The sequence below is a fragment of the Panulirus ornatus genome, chromosome 34, assembly GCF_036320965.1.
Source record: "Panulirus ornatus isolate Po-2019 chromosome 34, ASM3632096v1, whole genome shotgun sequence".
Lineage (NCBI taxonomy): Eukaryota > Metazoa > Arthropoda > Malacostraca > Decapoda > Palinuridae > Panulirus > Panulirus ornatus.
The window spans coordinates 14,385,345-14,405,302 of record NC_092257.1 but is presented as its reverse complement, the minus strand read 5'-3'; the positions used below and the strand labels follow the sequence as shown (position 1 = coordinate 14,405,302).

The 19,958-nt window shown below is 41.5% G+C and overlaps 2 protein-coding genes across 3 annotated transcripts in view; both read left to right on the top strand.

Moving 5' to 3' along the window:
• The first annotated feature begins 3,664 nt into the window (after positions 1-3,664).
• Positions 3,665-5,971, top strand: LOC139759899 (uncharacterized). Its single transcript, XM_071682457.1, has 3 exons — positions 3,665-3,726; positions 5,113-5,276; positions 5,464-5,971. Exons 1-3 carry the CDS (start codon positions 3,723-3,725, stop codon positions 5,644-5,646), a joined length of 351 nt encoding a protein of 116 aa, XP_071538558.1. The 5' UTR covers positions 3,665-3,722; the 3' UTR covers positions 5,647-5,971.
• Positions 5,972-6,111: 140 nt separating this feature from the next.
• LOC139759895 (cytochrome P450 4C1-like) overlaps positions 6,112-19,958 on the top strand; it is a 28,152-nt gene continuing 14,305 nt past the window's right edge. Inside the window, exon 1 of one of the 2 annotated variants that reach the window (XM_071682454.1) lies at positions 6,112-6,394. The gene's annotated coding sequence lies outside the window, so the exon portion shown is untranslated. Of the gene's footprint in view, positions 6,395-12,512; positions 12,653-19,958 lie in introns of those variants that run through there. The other variant, XM_071682453.1, reaches the window with a different exon arrangement.

Sequence of the window (19,958 nt, the reverse complement as noted above, 5' to 3'; positions counted from 1 at the left end):
TAGGAGTATGTTGCACAGATTGTAGCCCTTTTCTATTTCTTAAATCTTCCTTTTATTAAGGATTTTTTTTCTTAAAGAGTATTCTACGTTTCCTTTATAATTATTTTTTCTTATCGATAAAGATAATCTTTTTAGTGAGGCACTTTGTCAGTCATAATGTAGAAGCAGTTTTTCTGTACACTACATCACACTACAGAACAAGTCGAGCATGCTTCTGTTGGATGAGGTTTCTTCATGCCTTGAGTGTTTTAGGTCATGAGTAAAGTGCATCTTAAATATCATCATGACTTTAGTGATTTATGTCATGTGTCGAACACAAATTAATGCTTTCACACATTTTGAGTTTGCCCCGAGTTTCTCATCATGTCATGTCATGAGTAATTCTACGTTTCACGATTATGTTGTTTCTTCAGTGCAGTGTGAGGATTTTTCCATCTTAGAAGTGTATGGCGAGTCTTTTCTTGGGTGTCTGCTGCTCTGCATCCTAATTTGCTTAAAGTCCTGGTTAGTGTCCTAAGTGCATTGTGTGTCTCATCAGTACATTTATTGAGTGTTATAACAAGTGAAAGGGCAAGGAGAACAGGCAAATTTGAGAGAAGAGAGAGAGAGAGAGAGAGAGAGAGAGAGAGAGAGAGAGAGAGAGAGAGAGAGGAAAAATGATGTTAGATATAGAGGGTTTTAGGCTCAGAAAATGTGATGAGGTCAGGAGAGTCAAGGAAGGAGGGGAAAGCAAACACAGTTAACTGTGACACAGGGATGGGCAGCTGAGGCACAAGGTTAGGTGCGCCTACGTAAGGCATAGGGGTGGGCAGCTGAAGCACAGGGGTAGGCAAGTGAATCTGTGTACATTTCCTGGCAATGAAGAGGATGATGGTTACCCAATTAGTGCTGTGCAGTTTCGATTGAAACTAGATAGTTTTCTGTTAAGCTACCTTTTTTCCTAAGACAGAATTTTTATTGTTCTTATATGTTTACGACAGAATCTAGCCAGAAACTTAGAATAGTGGGTGTGGAGATGGGGTTGTGAGCTGTTTGCGTAGATTTGGTGGGAATGGGGCGAGTAATGTGGGTACCGAGATGTGAGGATGAAGATGTGAGTTATGCTGTAGAAATAGGAGTATTAATAAGTTCAAAGAAAAGGAAGGTATTGGCTACGTAGGGGTGGGAGGAGTGTGGTGCTGTTAGTTCAGAGATGGTATGGTAATGGGGTGATGTGAGATTGTGGGTATTTAGGGTGACAGTATAGATGGTGAACTATTATCAGGATGGAATTGTTAATGTATGGGGGTTTGAGACAGTGGGGATCATGATATGTGTGACCAGATGTGGCACTTTGTGTGTGTGTGTGTGTGTGTGCGTGTGTGTGTGTGTGTGCGCAGGAATGCAGAATGCTGTAAACATCTGTTTTATTTAGATACATCTCTTCGTCTACTTATTTTCTGTAGCTTGATATTTACATTCGTTGTAGATTAAGATATCCTTTGAAAACTGCAGAAAATTCTCATTAATGAGACATATTAAGATGGTTACAACACATCGATCGTTCTCACCTTTATCTGATATTTTGATGTTTTTGTTTCTCGTTGAGAAGAAAGGTATCTAGGACATCTTTATAGATAAGAACATCAGCCGAGGAAATACAGGACATGGAAATTGTGTGTCTGTAAAGTTGAACAATATAATCTAAAATAAGGGAAGAGGTCTTTGTTAAGGGCGAAGTGTTTCGAAAGATGGTTTCGGGTCAGCGAGCGGCTCCTGCTGAACAAAGCGTTTTATTATAATTTGTATACAGCTCCAGAACCCCTTTTAAAAGGCTATTTCTGCTTTGCGTCAGCATTCCATGCAGGAGCAGGGTAAGGTGGATTCCTTAGGAGCGGGAAGGGTTTCGGCGGCGCGCTATCCTTTTCCTCCTACGCCGACGATGATACAGAGCGTTGTCGAAGGTGGCGTCTTCACCCGCGTGCTCACCGCTTGTAGGCGGAGTCGCGGACACCTACGCGACCTATATATATATAACGGCGGCGAGTTGAGCGGGATCGATTAAAGGGCAAAGTTCGAATAAATGAGTGAAGCATTTTCGACATGATATTCCCTGACGAATACATTGGTGGAATGGGACTGGTTTAAGGGTAAAGTTCGAATATAAGTGAAGCAGTGACGCCATGATTATTCATTTGTTGGGCGGCAGGTTATACACTGCAGTTCTCATATTGGCGTGGAATTCCTAATGTAAATACAACAAAGATCAAGAGGCTATATTATGTGTGAATGATAATCAAAAAATATACAAAAAGATTTACAAAAAGCAGGGAAGGAATATATATATATATATATATATATATATATATATATATATATATATATATATATATATATATATATATATATATATAAGAAAAAGCGTGAATTCAGAAAAAAATTCTTAAAAAGGAAGAGTTCTGAGTGTGAAATGAGGTTCCATGCTGAGGGAGTTTGCATGTCTTTTGGAAGGACTGGTAACGCAGACCGTATCGATGTATAGTTGTTCTTAAAAGGGTCTGTATCTAGGCAGAGTCAAGGCTGCTATTGTTGGCACTGGTTGGTAATACGGGCAAAGTATGGGTAGTGAGGTGATGTCTCATCAGTTTGGATTTGGTTGATGAAGTACAAGGAATGTCTTAGGATAAATAGAAGTATCTGGATTGGGGTCAAGAATGTATTTTGATGGATTCTGAAGTAAGAGATTGAGTGGAGGCGTGTTTAACCCTGTGTATAATCTGCTGGGCCATCATATTGTGTTCAAGGGTTCATCAAGGAAGAAGGTGTGTGTGTGTGTGTGTGTGTGTGTGTGTGTGTGTGTGTGTTGGAGTACTACTTTAACACGGACGTATCAGATGAGGAAGCTCGGGGTAAGAGGCCGTTGTGTGAAGGCCCCGGGTAGGAGGGACGGGTCAGTTCCTGCCTGAAATTCAGACGCCTGTCGCGTGCAAATATACCACTCGGGACACAGGCTGGCTTGGACGCATTGTATGTTTCTCGTGTCATTCGCAAAAGACACCTCAGATGCCGAGAGGCCAAGATGGAGGATGAGATACGGCTAACGTTTCGGGATTCGAGTGAAGTATACCAAAAAGATATGGTACGTGACCTCCACCTTCAGCTGGTGTTATATTTATAGCAGACCCCCTCCGTTGGCGGGATATTACATGTAGGGGGTAGGCAGCGTCCATCCAGGGAGGTGTGTCACACGCCTGAGCATCGTTAGGGAGAAGGTTATTACTATGGGAAGATGAGAAAGATCAGTAGCAAATACTAAACGAGGAAGGAAAGGGAAGGATAGACTATAATAGCATGAAGAAGTTGTGTGAAGAACAAGAATTAGCCAAGGTTATTTTTGTAACATTGTTCCTGACCTGTCGTAAATGTCTGAAGGTGAAATTGCCAATTGCCTTCACGTTCTTGCGTCACTGAAACAGTCAGTTGCATTTTTACGTGATGATGATATTTCATTTTACGTTTCCTTAAAAATAGTTTCTACTGAAATAATGCAAGTAACCATAACTTGGCTGACTATCTCTCAAAGATGCCATTAAAGAGGAAAACGCCCTATCATATGGCAACAAGGAAGTGTTCCCATGGCAACAGGCGCGGCGTGGGGGTGTTGGGTTAGGGAGAGCGTTGTGGTAAACACTCCTGTGAAGGTGGTTTGGATCGTGACAGTGTTTCTGGCCAAGAAGCATTTCATGGGTGAGGCTTCGTCTTTTGTGACATGAATTTACTAGGGACATGCTGCGCACTGACAAACAGTTATAGTATTCTATTTTTGGCAGCGTTGTGGGTGATCATGCCTGCTATCTCTTCTGCTTTGTAAGAATAACTAGCAATTTTAGTTTTGTTTTTGTTTATGCATAGCAGCCGACATGGCTGGAGAAATTGACGTTGGAAGTTGACATTTGCATGGCAGTGAGTAATTATATATATATATATATATATATATATATATATATATATATATATATATATATATATATATATATATATAATTCTTTGAGGATTATGTGTAAGTCAATTTCTCAGCACATATCTAATATTTCAATTGTTGGTATGTTTCTGGCTCCAACAGAAACGGAAGGATATATCACAGTTATACGATCAATATATCGAGTGACAGGGACGACTAACATTGAAATCGATGCAGAAATACCGTGAATTAGATGTCTAATATTGAATTACAGAAAGCTCACTATGGAAATATCAACATTAATTCTTTTCCTGCTTTCTGATGATGTTAGTACTAGTAGTGTTATGTGACTTGTCATTGCGTCCACTTTGTATAAGTACAACAAAGAAAAGCAGAAAGAATGAGGAGAGATGAAACTTTTCAATTGATCGAGTAGTAAAGTAGAATGCGGCGAGGTTAACACAGATTTCCCACAACTATGTAAGGAGATCAGAGGATTATAAGGTAATGAAACAAGTTGGGTTTTTCTTTGATATGGAATTTTATCACCAAGATTTTCCACTTTGAATAACTGATGTTTAAAAGAACACACGATTCTGAATCATCTAATGGAAGGTTGGATACATTAATGACATTTCTACATAGAGTTCAGTAGCGCTACGATTTTTGCCCGTTTGCGTTGACTGAAGAGTATTGGTGCTGGGGGCATTGGTGGCGACCATTATTCTGATAATGTTGATGTTGATACTACTGTTGATGACTGGTGATTACGATAAGTTCCTCAGTATTACCAGTGGTGCTAATTGGGACATGGTATACAGTAGGTAGTTGTATGGATCATATTGTAGTGTGGTGAAAATAGCTTGGCGCTCAAATTTGCAGTCGTTGTGATTCACGGTCGACTGTTAGTTCTGATTGTGCTGGTGATATGACTTGGCATATTGTGCAGATGCTTTGGTAGTGGCGCAACTGCATCGAGTGTGTTGCGTATGGACTTGAATTAGTAATGAAGTAACGCTAACGAAGTAGCGCTAACGAAAGGGGAGAAACAATAAGTGGCAAATATATTGTCAAAAGTGAAATAAACAGGCGATGACACTGGTAAAGGAGGTGGTGGATACGTTCATAAGAGATCACAGCAGCAAATGACAAGCTAACCTTCGTCCTTGTAGGGTCCGGAGGTCCGCGACGCAGGCACCTAAGAAGGGTGTGGGAGGCGGAGGCGGAAATGCTGCAGCTTGAAGAAGACGCGCCTGATCAGGATGTCGCTTTGCGAACCACTACTACCAGAGATGCCTTCAGCCACCCCAGCAGCGGCAGGAATCGCTCCAATGAGGTACGGTCAGCCGCATGCTACCTTGTTATCCTTCTTTAATGAATGTGGATCGTATTTTTCTGTATTTACGGTTATAGCGCGGCCATTTATTTATAAATCTCTTAACTATATAGTTAGATATAAAGTGTAACTTTACATCATTGTGAAGGTTCCTTAATGTTTCTTTGTCTTTCCATCTTTCGTGCAGCCACCGCCATGCACATTCCCTCTGGGTGCAGCCCCCATTACCTTCTGGACGGATCATCGCGGGCGGGTGCACGGCGTCACCACACCAGGGGCCAAGACGCGCGCATTTGGTCGCAGCACCGGCTTCACCACGCCCATCCAGGTGGCTCTGGACCCTCCGTCCTGGACAGGCTGGCGGACCTGATCCGGCCAGCAACGTCGCATCAGCCACTTACTTTCTCCTCTCGTGACGATCAGAAGGAACGCCTGCCTCATTCACCATCATTTCGTCACAACTCGAGACATCGCTACAGCCATGAAATTTCATGAAAACATATTTTCAGTGTTGTGACCAAAAGGGGAACAACACGAAGTCAATCCGTCATTGAAATTTGTTATATAATTGCACGGAATTATGAATGTAGTGTACACTTTTAACTTCTCACATCGCAGACACATTATTGCGATTTAGGAAGAAATAGAAGATACTGCGCCATCAAATGAGAATGTACAACAACAACAACAACAACAACGAAATGACAAATACTGTCCATAGGACTGAATCAGACAAAAGTCTGAAGTGAAGAGATATATTTCAGGAGTAGCCTTTGGCTCCCAGTTGTCCTTGTACGATCCATGCATAGCAACGAGATGGGCTAGCCGGAAGGAAGGAGTCCGCAACAGAAGTGAAATGAGATTGATTCGTGATTCGTATTTCAACGGTCGGTTGAACTTCAAATCTTTTCTGTGATGTCATGGTGTGGTTTGAGGAGTGGAAGGAGACGGTACCAGTCCGTCAGAAATAGCAAACCTGTTTGTACAAACTACTACCTGTTAGCAAGGACTACTCTTCCGCGAGCCTAGCTGCCTTGTCCAGGATGTCTGGAACTCGAAGTCCTTCAACTAATGGTCGCCAAACTACGTGCAACAGACATATGCCGGGGATAGATTAGGTCAGTGATTTGTCGTTGAATTTGAAATTTCCTAAGATTTGCCTTAATGTTTGTAGAATAACGAGATTATTATTATTATTATTATTATTATTATTATTATTATTATTTTTATTATTATTATCATTATTAATTCCGATAATTTCGTGCGCGAACACATAATTTCAGATGACTTGTATTATTCATTACAAATACATTTTTAAACTTAGAAGTGTTAAGATGGCCAAACAGTAAAAGATGATATTTTAGCAGTGCAGTATCATGGGCCACATGCATAGTGAGAGTTGTACGTTGACGTTCTTAATGACCCTGGCAGTTGATAGGTCTAAAACCCAAATAATCTAACCAACCAGTGCACAGTATGCTAATTAGGGGAGGGTGGCATTTACATAACGACGGTCGGCATTAGGATTGCAACAGTCATCGGTCTCGGGGGATACTATTGCCGTGCCTTGATTGTGGGTAGGTAGCAGCACATACGGATGTCTTGAACTTGAGTGCCCTTTTCATACGTAGTCGTTTCTTAAGTACTTGCATTTGTGCTTCTCCCGCACGGATGAATGTTTTTCCAGTGTTCGTACTCACACTCAAGTACTCGCGCGAGTACTTCGACTGCTGTAACTATAGAGCGGTATATGAGTATGTGGCAGATGTGTAATAGAATAAGTACTAATGCTCTAGCTACCCTGCTTCGTACGAGAGCACGGTTTCGTATACGGGCGTTTAGATCAAAGTATAACACTTCATGACATGTTCTTTTCCGTACACAACTTTGAAATTGTCTGTGTTTTTAGAGTATGAATTTAGAGTTGAGACAACAAAGATTTTATTCACATGGAAATTTTGATACAAACGTGAAAATAAAAGCTTGTACTTAGTAGTCTTATACACCTCAAAGAGCGAAATATTCCTGACTAAAGTCATAGTGTGGTTGTCTTTTCATAGGCATATCCCAGATTTTTTTTCCATTATACTTGATGCCGTTTCCCGCGTCAGCGAGGTAACGCGAGGAAAGACCCACCACTCATTTACACATATACATACACGTACATATACATATCAACAAATACACATATACATACACATTCACAGACGTACAGTTATACATATGTACATGTTCATGCTTGCTTTCATCCATTTCGGCGCTACAGCATAGCCACTCCCTGCGTCATGGGAATAAATAAAGGCAGACAGTATGAATTATGTACATGTGTATATATGTATATGTCTGTGTGTGTATATATATGTGTACATTGAGATGTATAGGTTTGTATATTTGCGTGTGTGGACGTGTATGAATATACATGTGTATGGGGGTGGGTTGGGCCATTTCTTTCGTCTGTGACCTTGCGCTACTTCGCAAACGCGGGAGACAGCGTCAAAGCAAAATAAATAAATAAATATATATATATATATATATATATATATATATATATATATATATGTATATATATATATATATATATATATATATATATATATATATATATATATATATATATAACGTTAGAGATCTTTACAATCAATACGCCTGTAAAGCAATAAGCAAACGAGACTCGTTTGGTCGCGCAGTTTATTAGTTTTTATCTGTTTTATGGTCATACATGTCATATATTCCCAATGATGTTTTACTTCATATGTAATTGATATAAAATTCTTAGCCAGAGTCCTTGAAGCTTTTGTATCTCCTTTACGAGTGTATGTTGACAGTGGTAGAGAATGTGAAGCAAAGTGAATAGTGTCCTCATTCAGTATGTCTGGAATTTCAAGGTGAGAGCAACAATGGATTGGCATTTGGAGAGAAAATAAACGAGAAACACGTAGTATTGTCTGGTGTCTTATTGTGTTATGTCAGTAAACAAAAGAACAGGGGGATACAATTGATGTTATTAATGTTGGTAACAAGATACGAGTGAACGCTAACGAAAACAAAGACCAGATGGTGGTATTTGAAGCAGGAACGTAGTAATGTGAGCTGTGACGAGTTAGTGAGCAGCTGTAGAGAATAATGAATTGTATATGAACTAGATGAAGAGAAAGTGAGAGAGGACACAGTGAAGTGAAAAAAAAAATGTTTGGTACTGCGTATATGAGCCGTGTTTGCTTGGGTTGGTACCTAGGATGTGGGTACGCTTCGACTGCCAAGCAGGGGTCATAGAGCAAGGTTAACCGTTTGGCTTTTGAGGAAGAGATCTTCCTGTAAAACGACAACGCGTGTCGGCAGCACGATTGTTGAAATCAGAATTCGATATCCCACATTAGGAATTTCCTGGTTAGAGATAACCCTATGACATGCCATTTTGCCGAACATTTAACTGGTACCAGATTTGGGCATGGTAAAGAATCCCTTAGCATCCCTCTCCCTTCAGACTTTCAGTTTAGTTTACTTTCGTCACCCGGGGGCTCTTGTCCGTGCAGTGATCTAAGTCTCGCCAACTTTAAGTTCCAGCATCACATACGGAAAGTATAATGAAATTTCGTTGTGTATACCCGGGGATTTTACACATTTGATGAGAATATGAAAAGAAAAAGAAAAAAGGAAGCACCGTTTAGTGCCTGATGATGCGAAAATCTCGCACCTGTACCACTTTTAGCGAGTCAACCTTCCGTCGTTAGGTTAGCATCATCGTCATCAGCTCGTGTTTCTTGGTAGTTAAGGAGGTTCACGGCCGTCCTAGCTGGTCTTGTCCGAATTTGGTGGACAAACAGGTATATGGCATAAACCGAGGTACGTATGTGGGCACCAGTGCTCGTGATCAACCTGGGAAGGGATTAGCGTTAATATAAAGATGCACCGAGATTCCTGGGAACTTAAATACATCATTTAAGGGCTAGACGGACCTAAGAGCACTTTGTGTCTGCCACAGTTTAGCTCAGACGGTAAAAGTTCATTCCATTATGTTTGATAGGATGTGTCATAGTTTAGCTCAGGTGGTAAATGGTTTTCTCCATAATTTGAGAGTTTTGCATCAAACAACAACGAGGAACCCATTTATGGCAAACTGACATAGCAACAAAAGAAGTGGTAAAGAATGCAGACCCTTGTCAGCTACAAGATGCTCTCCCCACGGTGAATGTTTTAGTTGAATAGATAATTTCCATATTACGCTTTCGTATGATTACTTCAAATTCCGACGCTGAATTGTTATACAAACAAGGATTGTTTGATTATGCAACTAGTTAGTGTTATGCTTTTTTTTTTGTATACGAATATTCCACCCTAATTCCAGAATCCTCACTTTAAATAAGTTTTGATCATCGAGGTGCGAACTCCTCGGTGCTAATGAGATACAGTACTGCGTGCGGGTTACGAGCCACAGACAGTGTGTGTGTACCTGTAACACACGAGGAAAATGTTAAACGATTTTTCACATGGCGGATGTTGCTTGATGATGACGCCGTTGATTCAAGACCTTGGTAGTTGAAAGGCCTAAAGTTTAACCAGCAGACCCTGGCGGTTGATAGGTTCAGGCTTAACCCGCAGACATCTACACGCAAGTGTTCGACGAAAATGCAGCTTTGTAAGCAGAAATCCTACGTTTTGACGGAAAACCGACGTTTCAAAATCTGATTAAAGTCAGTTTTAGTAATGAAATCGAATAACAGCCACCTGAGATTCAACCTACCTCGATACATTTAAGGGATATGAATGTTAAGTTAATGGCTGTGGGTGACTTCCAGAGCACGACCATGTGAGGAACATGAAGATGTAAGCTTTGGGTATGATTGCCGTAATAACAAAGGGCCGTAGTGTTCTGTGTTCTAGTGAAGTACCGCCTCGCCCAAAAGTCGTATCGTCTACCTTAAGTTTATATGGTTTAATGCAGTAAACTTATCAACAAAACAGAAGTAACAAAAAGAATTCACAGACTAGGAACTCGACGTCGATGATAGCAAAACATTCTTAGTTCATGTGTCGGCTGGTATCATCATAAATGTTTAATCTTCTCCCCAGCTTCCTGTACCTCCTCCTGATACATATCAGCCAATCACTGCAAGATGCCCCGCGTTAGAGATGATTCACAAGAAATAGTAAGAGAATACATTAGTTATTGTCTCCTTCCATATATATATATTTCTTTTGTCTCAGGTCCAGTCGCATGAAGCGACTGCATCTTCGAGCCTATTAAAAACTTATACAGAACATGAACTACGAACGAAAATTGATAGTTTTAAAAAAAGAGGGCTCCTCCCAGCTTCGCCCATTGGTTAGTGACATACATCGTATGATCACTAGACAGACATCAGGAAAAAACTAAAAAAAGAAAAACGATGTGGAGGAAGATGCAGGGAACAAGTTGAATGAAACATTGATATCCGGCCCAAAAACTAGCCACACGAGTAATTTTCACCCTCGGCTTCCTCTGGACCATACTGTGAACTGGATTGTCAAGTCACGGTGTTCATTACAGCAATGTTGGAATTGGATGGCCAAACATGATTGAGAGGTGAGCATCTGTTGGTCTTCAAATAGCAGTCTTCTTTTCTTAGTACTCAAGAAATGATTGTAAAGACTGAGGTAGATTGGAGAAAATAATTGGGATAGTAGAAGGGAAAAGCTGAAAAGAAAATGCTTTGGATATTGTCATGAAATTCTGATTTATAGCGCAATTCTTTTTCATTTATCAAATGTGGCGCCAGATTTCAGAGTTTGACAGTTTACTTATTTGTTTTATGTGAGAATTTTCCTCACATGAAAACCAGTTTCCTCAGAGATGTGGGCTGGTTCTCCAGAAAACGTTTATGTATAAAAAAAAAAATCCGAAAGGCCTCGGATTCCACACAGAACACTGAGACAGTTTGCATGTGTGTCGTTCAGCGTGCAGCAGCTTAGTCAAAGAGCATCGTTGTTAGTATATCCTACGCTGTTTCTTGCTCAAACTAGATCTCATTACCAAAATCTAACTCCGATTCGAAATGACTTACCCTCATCCACAAGGACTTTGGAATGTTCCTGCTCAACCTTTTTGATAACATTATACCTTTAGGTTATCTTCAAGCAACCCCGTTTGACCCCTTTAAGTGATGATTATCAACCTTTCTAAATCCACTTTTTTTACGATTCCTCCTCTTTACAAAACCTTCCCTCGGCGCTGTCTGTTCTACCGTCTTCTGTTAGTTTTTGTTTGGCTCCGGTCATCTCTTTACTGTGTGGTTTTGCTCTCTGCCCGTCACACTGGTCGTGGCCTCTCTCTTGGGTGGTTGTACCGTCTGCCAGGCATACTGATCGTGCCTTCTTTACTGAGTAGTCTTGTCGTCTGCCAGCCACACTGGTCGTGGCTTGTCCTAAGTGCTCCTACCGTCTGCCTGTCACTCTGGTCGTGCTTACTTTACTGAGTAGTCCGACCGTTGGCCAGTAACGCTGGTCGTGGTTCCTGAACCATCCTACCATCTATCGGCAACACTAGTCGCGGCTCCTCTCTGAGCAGGCCTGCCGTCCACTAGTTACACTGGTCGTGGTTCCTGTCACCCTTTATCTTCCGAACTTTCTAATACCTCCGCCTAGGATCCTTTTGTGTTCGGGCGTCCGTTCACTCGCAGCGAGCCATGTGGCGCACCCATACATTCCCCGCCCCTTTTAACAACAGACGCTGCCTCACTGAACATCCTAGTCATCGACGCTAAGCACCACCTGAGGCGCCTCCTCTCCTCTCAAGCAATGAGAGCCTCTTGTACTCAAGGTAGTTTAGTTCCCTGGACCTCTAACACCCACATGAAGCACTCTTTGTCACCCTCTTTAAAATCCACCTCCTCATGAAGAGACTTATCTCCCAGTCACTCGTGTCCAGTTCCCTCCCGCTCACACATTCACCTCTACACACTCATGCTCATACAGACGCTTCCTCCCACTCATTTTTCCTTCAAGTTTGGCACTCGGTTGCACTGATTTTCACCTCGAACATCCGGACTTGTCTCTTTTCCAGGCACAGTGAACCGCCTGATGCACCTATACCCTCCACAAAGGGTATAGCGTACGGCAGTCGTTCACTAGTTATTATAAACTGCACGTATGCATGCGATCACCCGGATCGAACACGCGAATAGTCACCCTCTTATTGACCGATTATATCTCCATCCCCGGGAGAGTGACCTTAGAGTAGGTTGCAAGAGTGGGCGGAGTCAGGGTGAAGGTGGGATAGACCATACTTAACAGTCTCTGCAGTCAGTCGTGGCTGTGAGCTGCGCGGTGTGGTTTGAGGCATAGCGTGGGTCCGCGTGGTGGTCTGTTGCCGCTGTTTCCAGCCCAGTGTTAGTCTACAGGTAAGTGGAAAGAAAGAGACGGAGGCAAGGGAACACGGATATAGTAGGGAGAGAGAAATAGAAATATAAAGATGTAATAAGTAAGAAAGAGAGAGATGAGGGACACAAAGAGATAAAGAAAATTGAGAAAAATGGAATTTGTGAAGGAAAGGCGAAACGAGTGGGCCTGTTTAGTGAAAGTTGTTCGTCAACATCTTCTACCCATGTTGAAATGGGGTATTTAGAGATGGGTTATGGCTCGTTGGGAGTGCAGTGCTCGAACGTGACCACACAGTAACGTGAATATTCAGTTGGACTTGTGTTTTGGTGGGATAGAAAAGCAAGCAAAATCTAAAGAAGTGGAACCATAAAGTTATGTAGTGTTGTGGTTGCATATACATATATATATATATATATATATATATATATATATATATATATATATATATATATATATATACACACAACAGTTGAGAAACTTGTCTCATCTAGCCTATTACAAATGATGTATATGTGTCATACCTCACGGTACATTTGTCGTGCCTAACTAATTATCATACAGTTTAAACAGTGAAATAATAACGCCCACTTTGATAACACTCCACGTAACGGGGAGACGGAGTGCTAGCCACGGCGGATTACATTCTAAAACCAGGTGAACCACTGGCCACTGCTCAGAAAGGTCTTGTAATTACTAAATTCTTGAAACCTTTATAATTTTATTAGCTTCTGCCTATCAAAGAAATAAAGCTTATATTAAACTTTTTAGAAGGTTGTTGTTAGCTAGCTAGTTAGACTCGAAAAGTAAAAGAAAAAAAGATTTACGATTTTAATTCACATAATGAAATTTGGTGCCCCATACTGTGTGGGTTACCCGGGCGGGTTACACGGTTTGCCCTTCCCCAAGGCTGATGTCGTTGTTCTTGTGCATACAAAGAGCTCCAGTCACAACAAGTATGACGCTTAACGTCCCACATGTTCGTTTTAAACCTGCCGTAAATTTAAATGAAAGACTAATCGTTGTCACATGCTGGCACAGTAGAAGATCTTTGATTTGACTACTTTATGTGTAATATTTGGCTCAGGAAAATGACATGCTAGGCTGCTGGCAACGCAACTGATAGCAGCACGTAGACACCATTGTTACGTGCGTTCTTCGGTAGCTAGGCTATGGATTTACGGTTGGCAAGAGTTAGACTGTATAGGGTGATACATAATGTCCTGGGACATGTGAATGTCATTATTTCTCATACCAACGGTCTTGTTTTTATGGGTAGGTATGGCTGATACAATGCTTGACGAATGGGTGGCTGCATGGAGCACTTTTTGTCGGTGACGGAGTGAAAATCTGTATGGTAGCCTGTCTAGACCACCATACGCCTGAAAAGGCAACTTTCACTCTGCACCTGACAGTTCAGCTACAGGAAGGGTTCGCTCTTACGCTCTAGTAGAGAAGCGGACATCAAGTGTTGTGGATGTTGTGCGTTGCTACGTCGAATAGTTTATGTTTAACCTCAAAAAATATTCAGTTATTGTTGTGATTAATGACGGTACTCTCGGACTCCCGCCTGCTCAAGGTTATGCTGGGAGTGAAGTCAGTCCCTTTGGGGAGGCTATATCATTGGGAGTATAGTCTTGTCTCTAAAGAACTTCTCACTCCAGAGGAAGGAGTCCACATTTCCCTGCTACCGAAAGTAGCGCAGCCTTAGGCCGCAGGAGCATATAGAGAGAGGTGGTTTTCAGCCACAGGTGAGGTAAGGCGCAGGCTCCTCCTCATTGGTATGGCCGGCCACAGCCTCTTCCTCCCAGGCATTGTCCGCAGCCTCTGCCTTCTCAGTGTTGTTTGCAGCTGTGCCTCTTGATCCAGGCAATGGACATCCCAATCTAAATGACTTAGGCACTTTCCTCGGCTGTTCGACATCCTCATCATGAGCTTATTTATTCTCAATCATATCGCTGTTGATCACGATATACCTAAGGGTCTGTATCTGTCTGTGATGCCACGTATATGACGGAGACTGTCTATGAATACTAATATTGTTGAGTTGTCTCGACTGACCGGCATTTAGAGTTCTTGCTGTTTGTATTCCCTCTCATGTTGACATGTACTGACTGCATCTCCTCAATAAAAATCATCTGTAAGTTAGGGAACTTTTTGAGGCCGGAAAAAAAAAAAAAGATTGAGGCAAGTTTACACAGCTCTCTGAAAACCGCAAATTGGACGAGGATACACTGTTCATTGTCCTACGCATTATCTTGAAGCCACCTCTAGGTAGACTCATTGGTACAGTGGACCGCTATCTCAGTGTACTGACGACCCCTTGTTAATGCAAAACATTCATGTGGACAAGGACGTGAATTGGCTGATAAGAGGATCAACAGCCCACCGCGAAGTTGCGTGAACCTGCTCACGTAATAACTTCCATGCCCAGTGCGCAAAAGTGTACCTTCTCGTCAGACACATGATCAAGGCTTCGAGATCCAGCAAAGGATCCTGAGGGTTCACTTTTCTCTCTCTTGTACTGCCTTTTTTTTTCTAAGAACTTGCTAGAAAGATTCTGTTTGGACAACTACGATACGGGAACGTAAACAAATAACCACAATAGCATCTTTTTTTTACGTCACAGTTGTAGTAAGAACATAAAGTAACAAGAAAATGATACCTTTGATTTGAATTGTTTTTCCTTATTTTTTTATCGTTGGAAACACCCTTATGACAAAGAACCAAACCTTACATTCTTTACCAGTAGTGTGAGGCGAGAGCCTAAATGTATAGCAATGAGGTGTTGACGAGTACACGATTTATGTTAGAAACAGGATCAAGTCAGCTTGATGACTTACCCCAAGCCCCGTGGGAGCAGTGGCGACAACTTACATTCCCATCTCCTTCCCTCGGGCCTGGACTTAACCTTAGCTGCAGGATGACGGACCCACGTGTATCGCCTCACGTTTTAACCATTGCTGAAAACCGGTTATGCCAATGTAAGGCAAAAACAATGTCTAGACGCTCCGAGCTAGGAGAGCTAGGCAAGATGGTTTATCTCGAGACCTTCCCGGCTTTGGACTTGGGGAAGGCACATAACAAAAGATGCAATTTGAAATAGTGAGGATTACATAGTGATGAATTGGAAAGTATAACGAATTTATAAAACGCAATGAAAATGTTTCGATACATTCAGCTTCGTCTCTTCGATGTATATCAACTGACTTATATTTCTCTCTTGTGTCTCTCCTGATGATGTGATTATTACGTGAAAGTGCACTTGGGAAACTATCGTGTTTCATTTTCCCCGTGGACTCATAGGAATATATATATATATATATATATATATATATATATATATATATATATATATATATATATATATATATATATTATCATTATACTTTGTCGCTGTCTCCCGAAGTAGCGCAAGGAAACAGAAGTAAGAATGGCCCAACCCACTCACATACACATGTATGTACATACACGCCCACACACACACACACACACACACACACACACACACACACACACACACACACATATACATACCTATACATTCAACGTATACATACATATACAAAGACCTATTCATATATACAAATATAAATTACTGGGCTCCGCCGTGAGTGAAAAGTCACTTTGGCGAAGCTGTATGATTAGTAGATTCGTCAAAGATTTTTTTTGACTCCAAAGGAGTCTCCATTTCCCTGCTGCTGGAAGTAGAGCAGCCTTGGGATACAGGACTTCATTCCTCAGGAAAGTAAGTGAAGTTTATAAAGGAGTGTGGTGATACGAACAAAAAAAAAAAAAAACGTACTTGGATGACATCTTCATTTGAACGGCCTGAAAATACTTTGATCATAAACATTAGACAAGATAACGCTTATCCTGTGTACACGGCAACGTTGGGCCGTAAGGTGAAACGTACTGAAGAAAATCCAATTATCTTACTTGTCACCGCAAGACATGAGTTACCGGTCACACTTGGAATATAACAGGTATTGCTGCGTCCGTCTCCTACACACTTTCTAATTTTAATTATTCCATAACAAAACTTTTGCTTCGAACAAAAGATCTCCTCTGGCACAAGAATTAAAGATATGATAAGCAGATTATTTACGAGTTCAAGAATATATATATATATATATATATATATATATATATATATATATATATATATATATATATATATATATATATCGATCGTGAAAGTTTTGCATGTTGTTAACACAATCCATGTTTTTTGTGTGTATTTGTTGAGACGACGCTGCAACTAGAATGCCGCGACCAGATATCGAACCTATGTAGTTGACTCGACCCCAGACGACTCGTGTATGCGTCATTTTCTGTTGTGCAGTGACAATAAAGATTAAAATGATTTGGTAGGCAAGATACAGAAGAATGCTGCCTATATGAAGGTACTTCGTAGAATGCTCATTAGATTATGATTATATTGGTAAGAGAGAGAGAGAGAGAGAGAGAGAGAGAGAGAGAGAGAGAGAGAGAGAGAGAGAGAGAGAGAGAGAGAGAGAGAGATTGTTCATAGGCTTCCATTCTATCGACAAACCCCAAGGGTTGGATGAACAGCTGGGTTGACTGTGGGCCGCCCGCCGCAACTAGGATTTTAACCTATGCTCTTGACCCTGGGTGGCCCGCGAATGTGTCACGGTCAAGAACGCTAACCGCTACACCACGGGAGTATGTACAAAACTTTTTACAATTGAGTGAATTTACTAAAACACACACACACACACACACACACACACACACAGCGAAAACGTGGCCGTCGTCCCAGGGAATGTGGTAAGAATTCTAAGGAAGAGTATTTCAAAATGACAGGCAGTCTTGCCCGTCTGGTCTTTCTGTAAGTAAACCAGTTCTGTCGTACACGGTACGAAGCCTCGTCCCACAGTGAAAGGTGAGGGGCAAACAGTTTTATGGAAAGTTCTGACTAAAATTGCGGCAACAGTGTTATTTTTACCTTTTTTTTTTCTTCTTTACGTTCATTTCGCGAGTCGCCTTTGTTGATGTTCTTGTAAGTAAGGAACTGGAAGGGGAGGGGTTGAGTAAGTGTAATAATACAGGTTTAGGGAATGAGAAGACTTCTGTCACAATATTTTGTTAATATTCTTCAGTTACGCAAGAATATGAGTCATCACCATTGTTAGTTTCATCGATATACGTATGTGCATGAATTTAAGTTTGTTTTTTAATCTTTACTTTTTTCCGTGTTACTTTATGATTGGAAAAAATGTGTAACCATTGCGAGAGAGTCCGGTAACACCCATACACACACACACACACTCACACACACACACACACACACACACACACACATAAATATATATATATATATATATATATATATATATATATATATATATATATATATATATATATATATATATACAGGCAGGCAGTATACTTCGGCTGGGAGACGAGGGACCTCTGGTGGCAGGAGTTAACAATGAGGAGAGTGGTGCAGTAGCTTCTTCGAACTCTTGTTTAAGGTCCGAGTGATATGTGAAGTGAGCCGAAATGACCACCGTGTTGAAAAGCCTCTTATACGGTGGTGTACCAGGCCCGGGAGATGTACTTGTTATCTCGTTTTCCGGACCTTTTCTATTTGATAACCCCAGCTGTATAGTGGACAGGTAGGGAAACCAATTGCAGGAGGCATAAGTCTCTTTAGAGAATAAAAGTTCTGTTGGTGTTTTATAAGCTCTTGCGGAAGGAGTTCATGTGTTTTGATCTTTTGTTGAATGTGGAGATGATAGGTATATGATTTGAAGATGGCACTGACGTGTTCCTTCTAGTTTTGAACTGTTGTCCAGAGTGACGCCGAGAATCTCAGTGGACTGACCAATATAGAGGGAATGCTAGGTCTTAAGTGGGAGTGAGACGGAGGTTGGAACGAGGCTGTTGCACATGAACGAGGCTGTTGCACATGAACGAGGCTGTTGCACATGACATCATCGTTCTTGGTTTGGCTTGTATGGTGACGATCTTGGTCGTGTTATTTGTCTCCATGCCTCTGAAGTCAGTGGCGGCTTTTTTAATGTCGGACTTACACGGGATGAGAAGCGACAAATGGCCATCTATCCGGGTAGATATCGTGGCTCTGAAATAACCAGAAAGATAGTGAACTTGTCCAGGGCCATTAGTAAGTAAGGAACATAATCAAATATCGATATCAAAAGAATACACCCAAAACCTTTCCTAGTGACGACGTGTGTTTTAGTCTGACGTAAAGTCTTCTATGAAAAGATTTGCCAATATCCTATATGGCAAAGGTGGCCACCAAAGTCTTGAATTTTCCCTGGTTCTTTTGCAGACCTTGCTTACTTTACTGCATACTCGATGATCTGAAATATTTGCGTAACTGTTCATCTCTGTTGCCTTACAATTACAATCTTAGTGGGATAGTAGTGAGCAAAATGCAACACAGATGTGTTATTACCGACGTGTGTTTGTGGGACGCCATATTAAATATATAATCATGAAACCTGGACTACATCACATGATCGTTGCCATCATGATCGGGGTTTACAGGAGGAAAAGTTTGTTCTTGATGGTCTCCCTTCTTGAATCTTATAGCATAAGCTCGAAATAACAATTACAGCAGCCTAGACACAATGCGGGAGGGGAGGGGGGTGTCGTCCGCCAAGTGCAAGGGCGACCCCCCCACGCATTACCCCCTAACCCCCAACTACATTCTCTTTGTGTTCCACGCACTTGGCCAGGAGCGCTGCCTCTTTTCTTTTGCTTCGTTCACTTACCAACTAAAATATCCAGCTTGTCATAGAATCTTATAGGTGCTATCGATGCACAGAAGACATGAACCTTTCGATTCTAACACGGTAAGAACTTTCCCTTATAAATCTCTCAAAAGTATGACTGACACTGTACGAAAAGAAGAAGAAATGAACGTCCATGTTACTCAGTCTGAGCAGCTAATTTGGACATAACTACGGGTATGAATAGTTGGGCGATGATGTAGCTACCCCCTTAATACCACTAAGAAAGCGTTGATGCATACTGTTAGCCATTATTAGAAACTGTATCATAAGCCTCCTTTGATAGTCTCGATGTATCTTAGTGTGACTGAAAGTGTAACATGCATAGCTTGTGACCCGAACGCCTTCAACACCAGTGAATGTTTAGTAGTCTCGCCAATCAGGGTTGCAGATGGAGCGGTGGGATGCGGATCTTGCACATATCCCCCCTTTCCCCCTCACCCCCATCCCCCACGCTCCAAACCTCCCCATCCCTCCGTTTCTTGAATACCCGGCACTTATCTTTTCGTGGTGCACCCATCAAGGACACTGATGCTAGCCTCAA

Coding starts and splice junctions, on each gene's coding strand:
- LOC139759899 (XM_071682457.1), top strand. Junction 5,277..5,463: donor GCAGGAATCGCTCCAATGAG/GTACGGTCAGCC, acceptor TCTTTCGTGCAG/CCACCGCCATGCACATTCCC.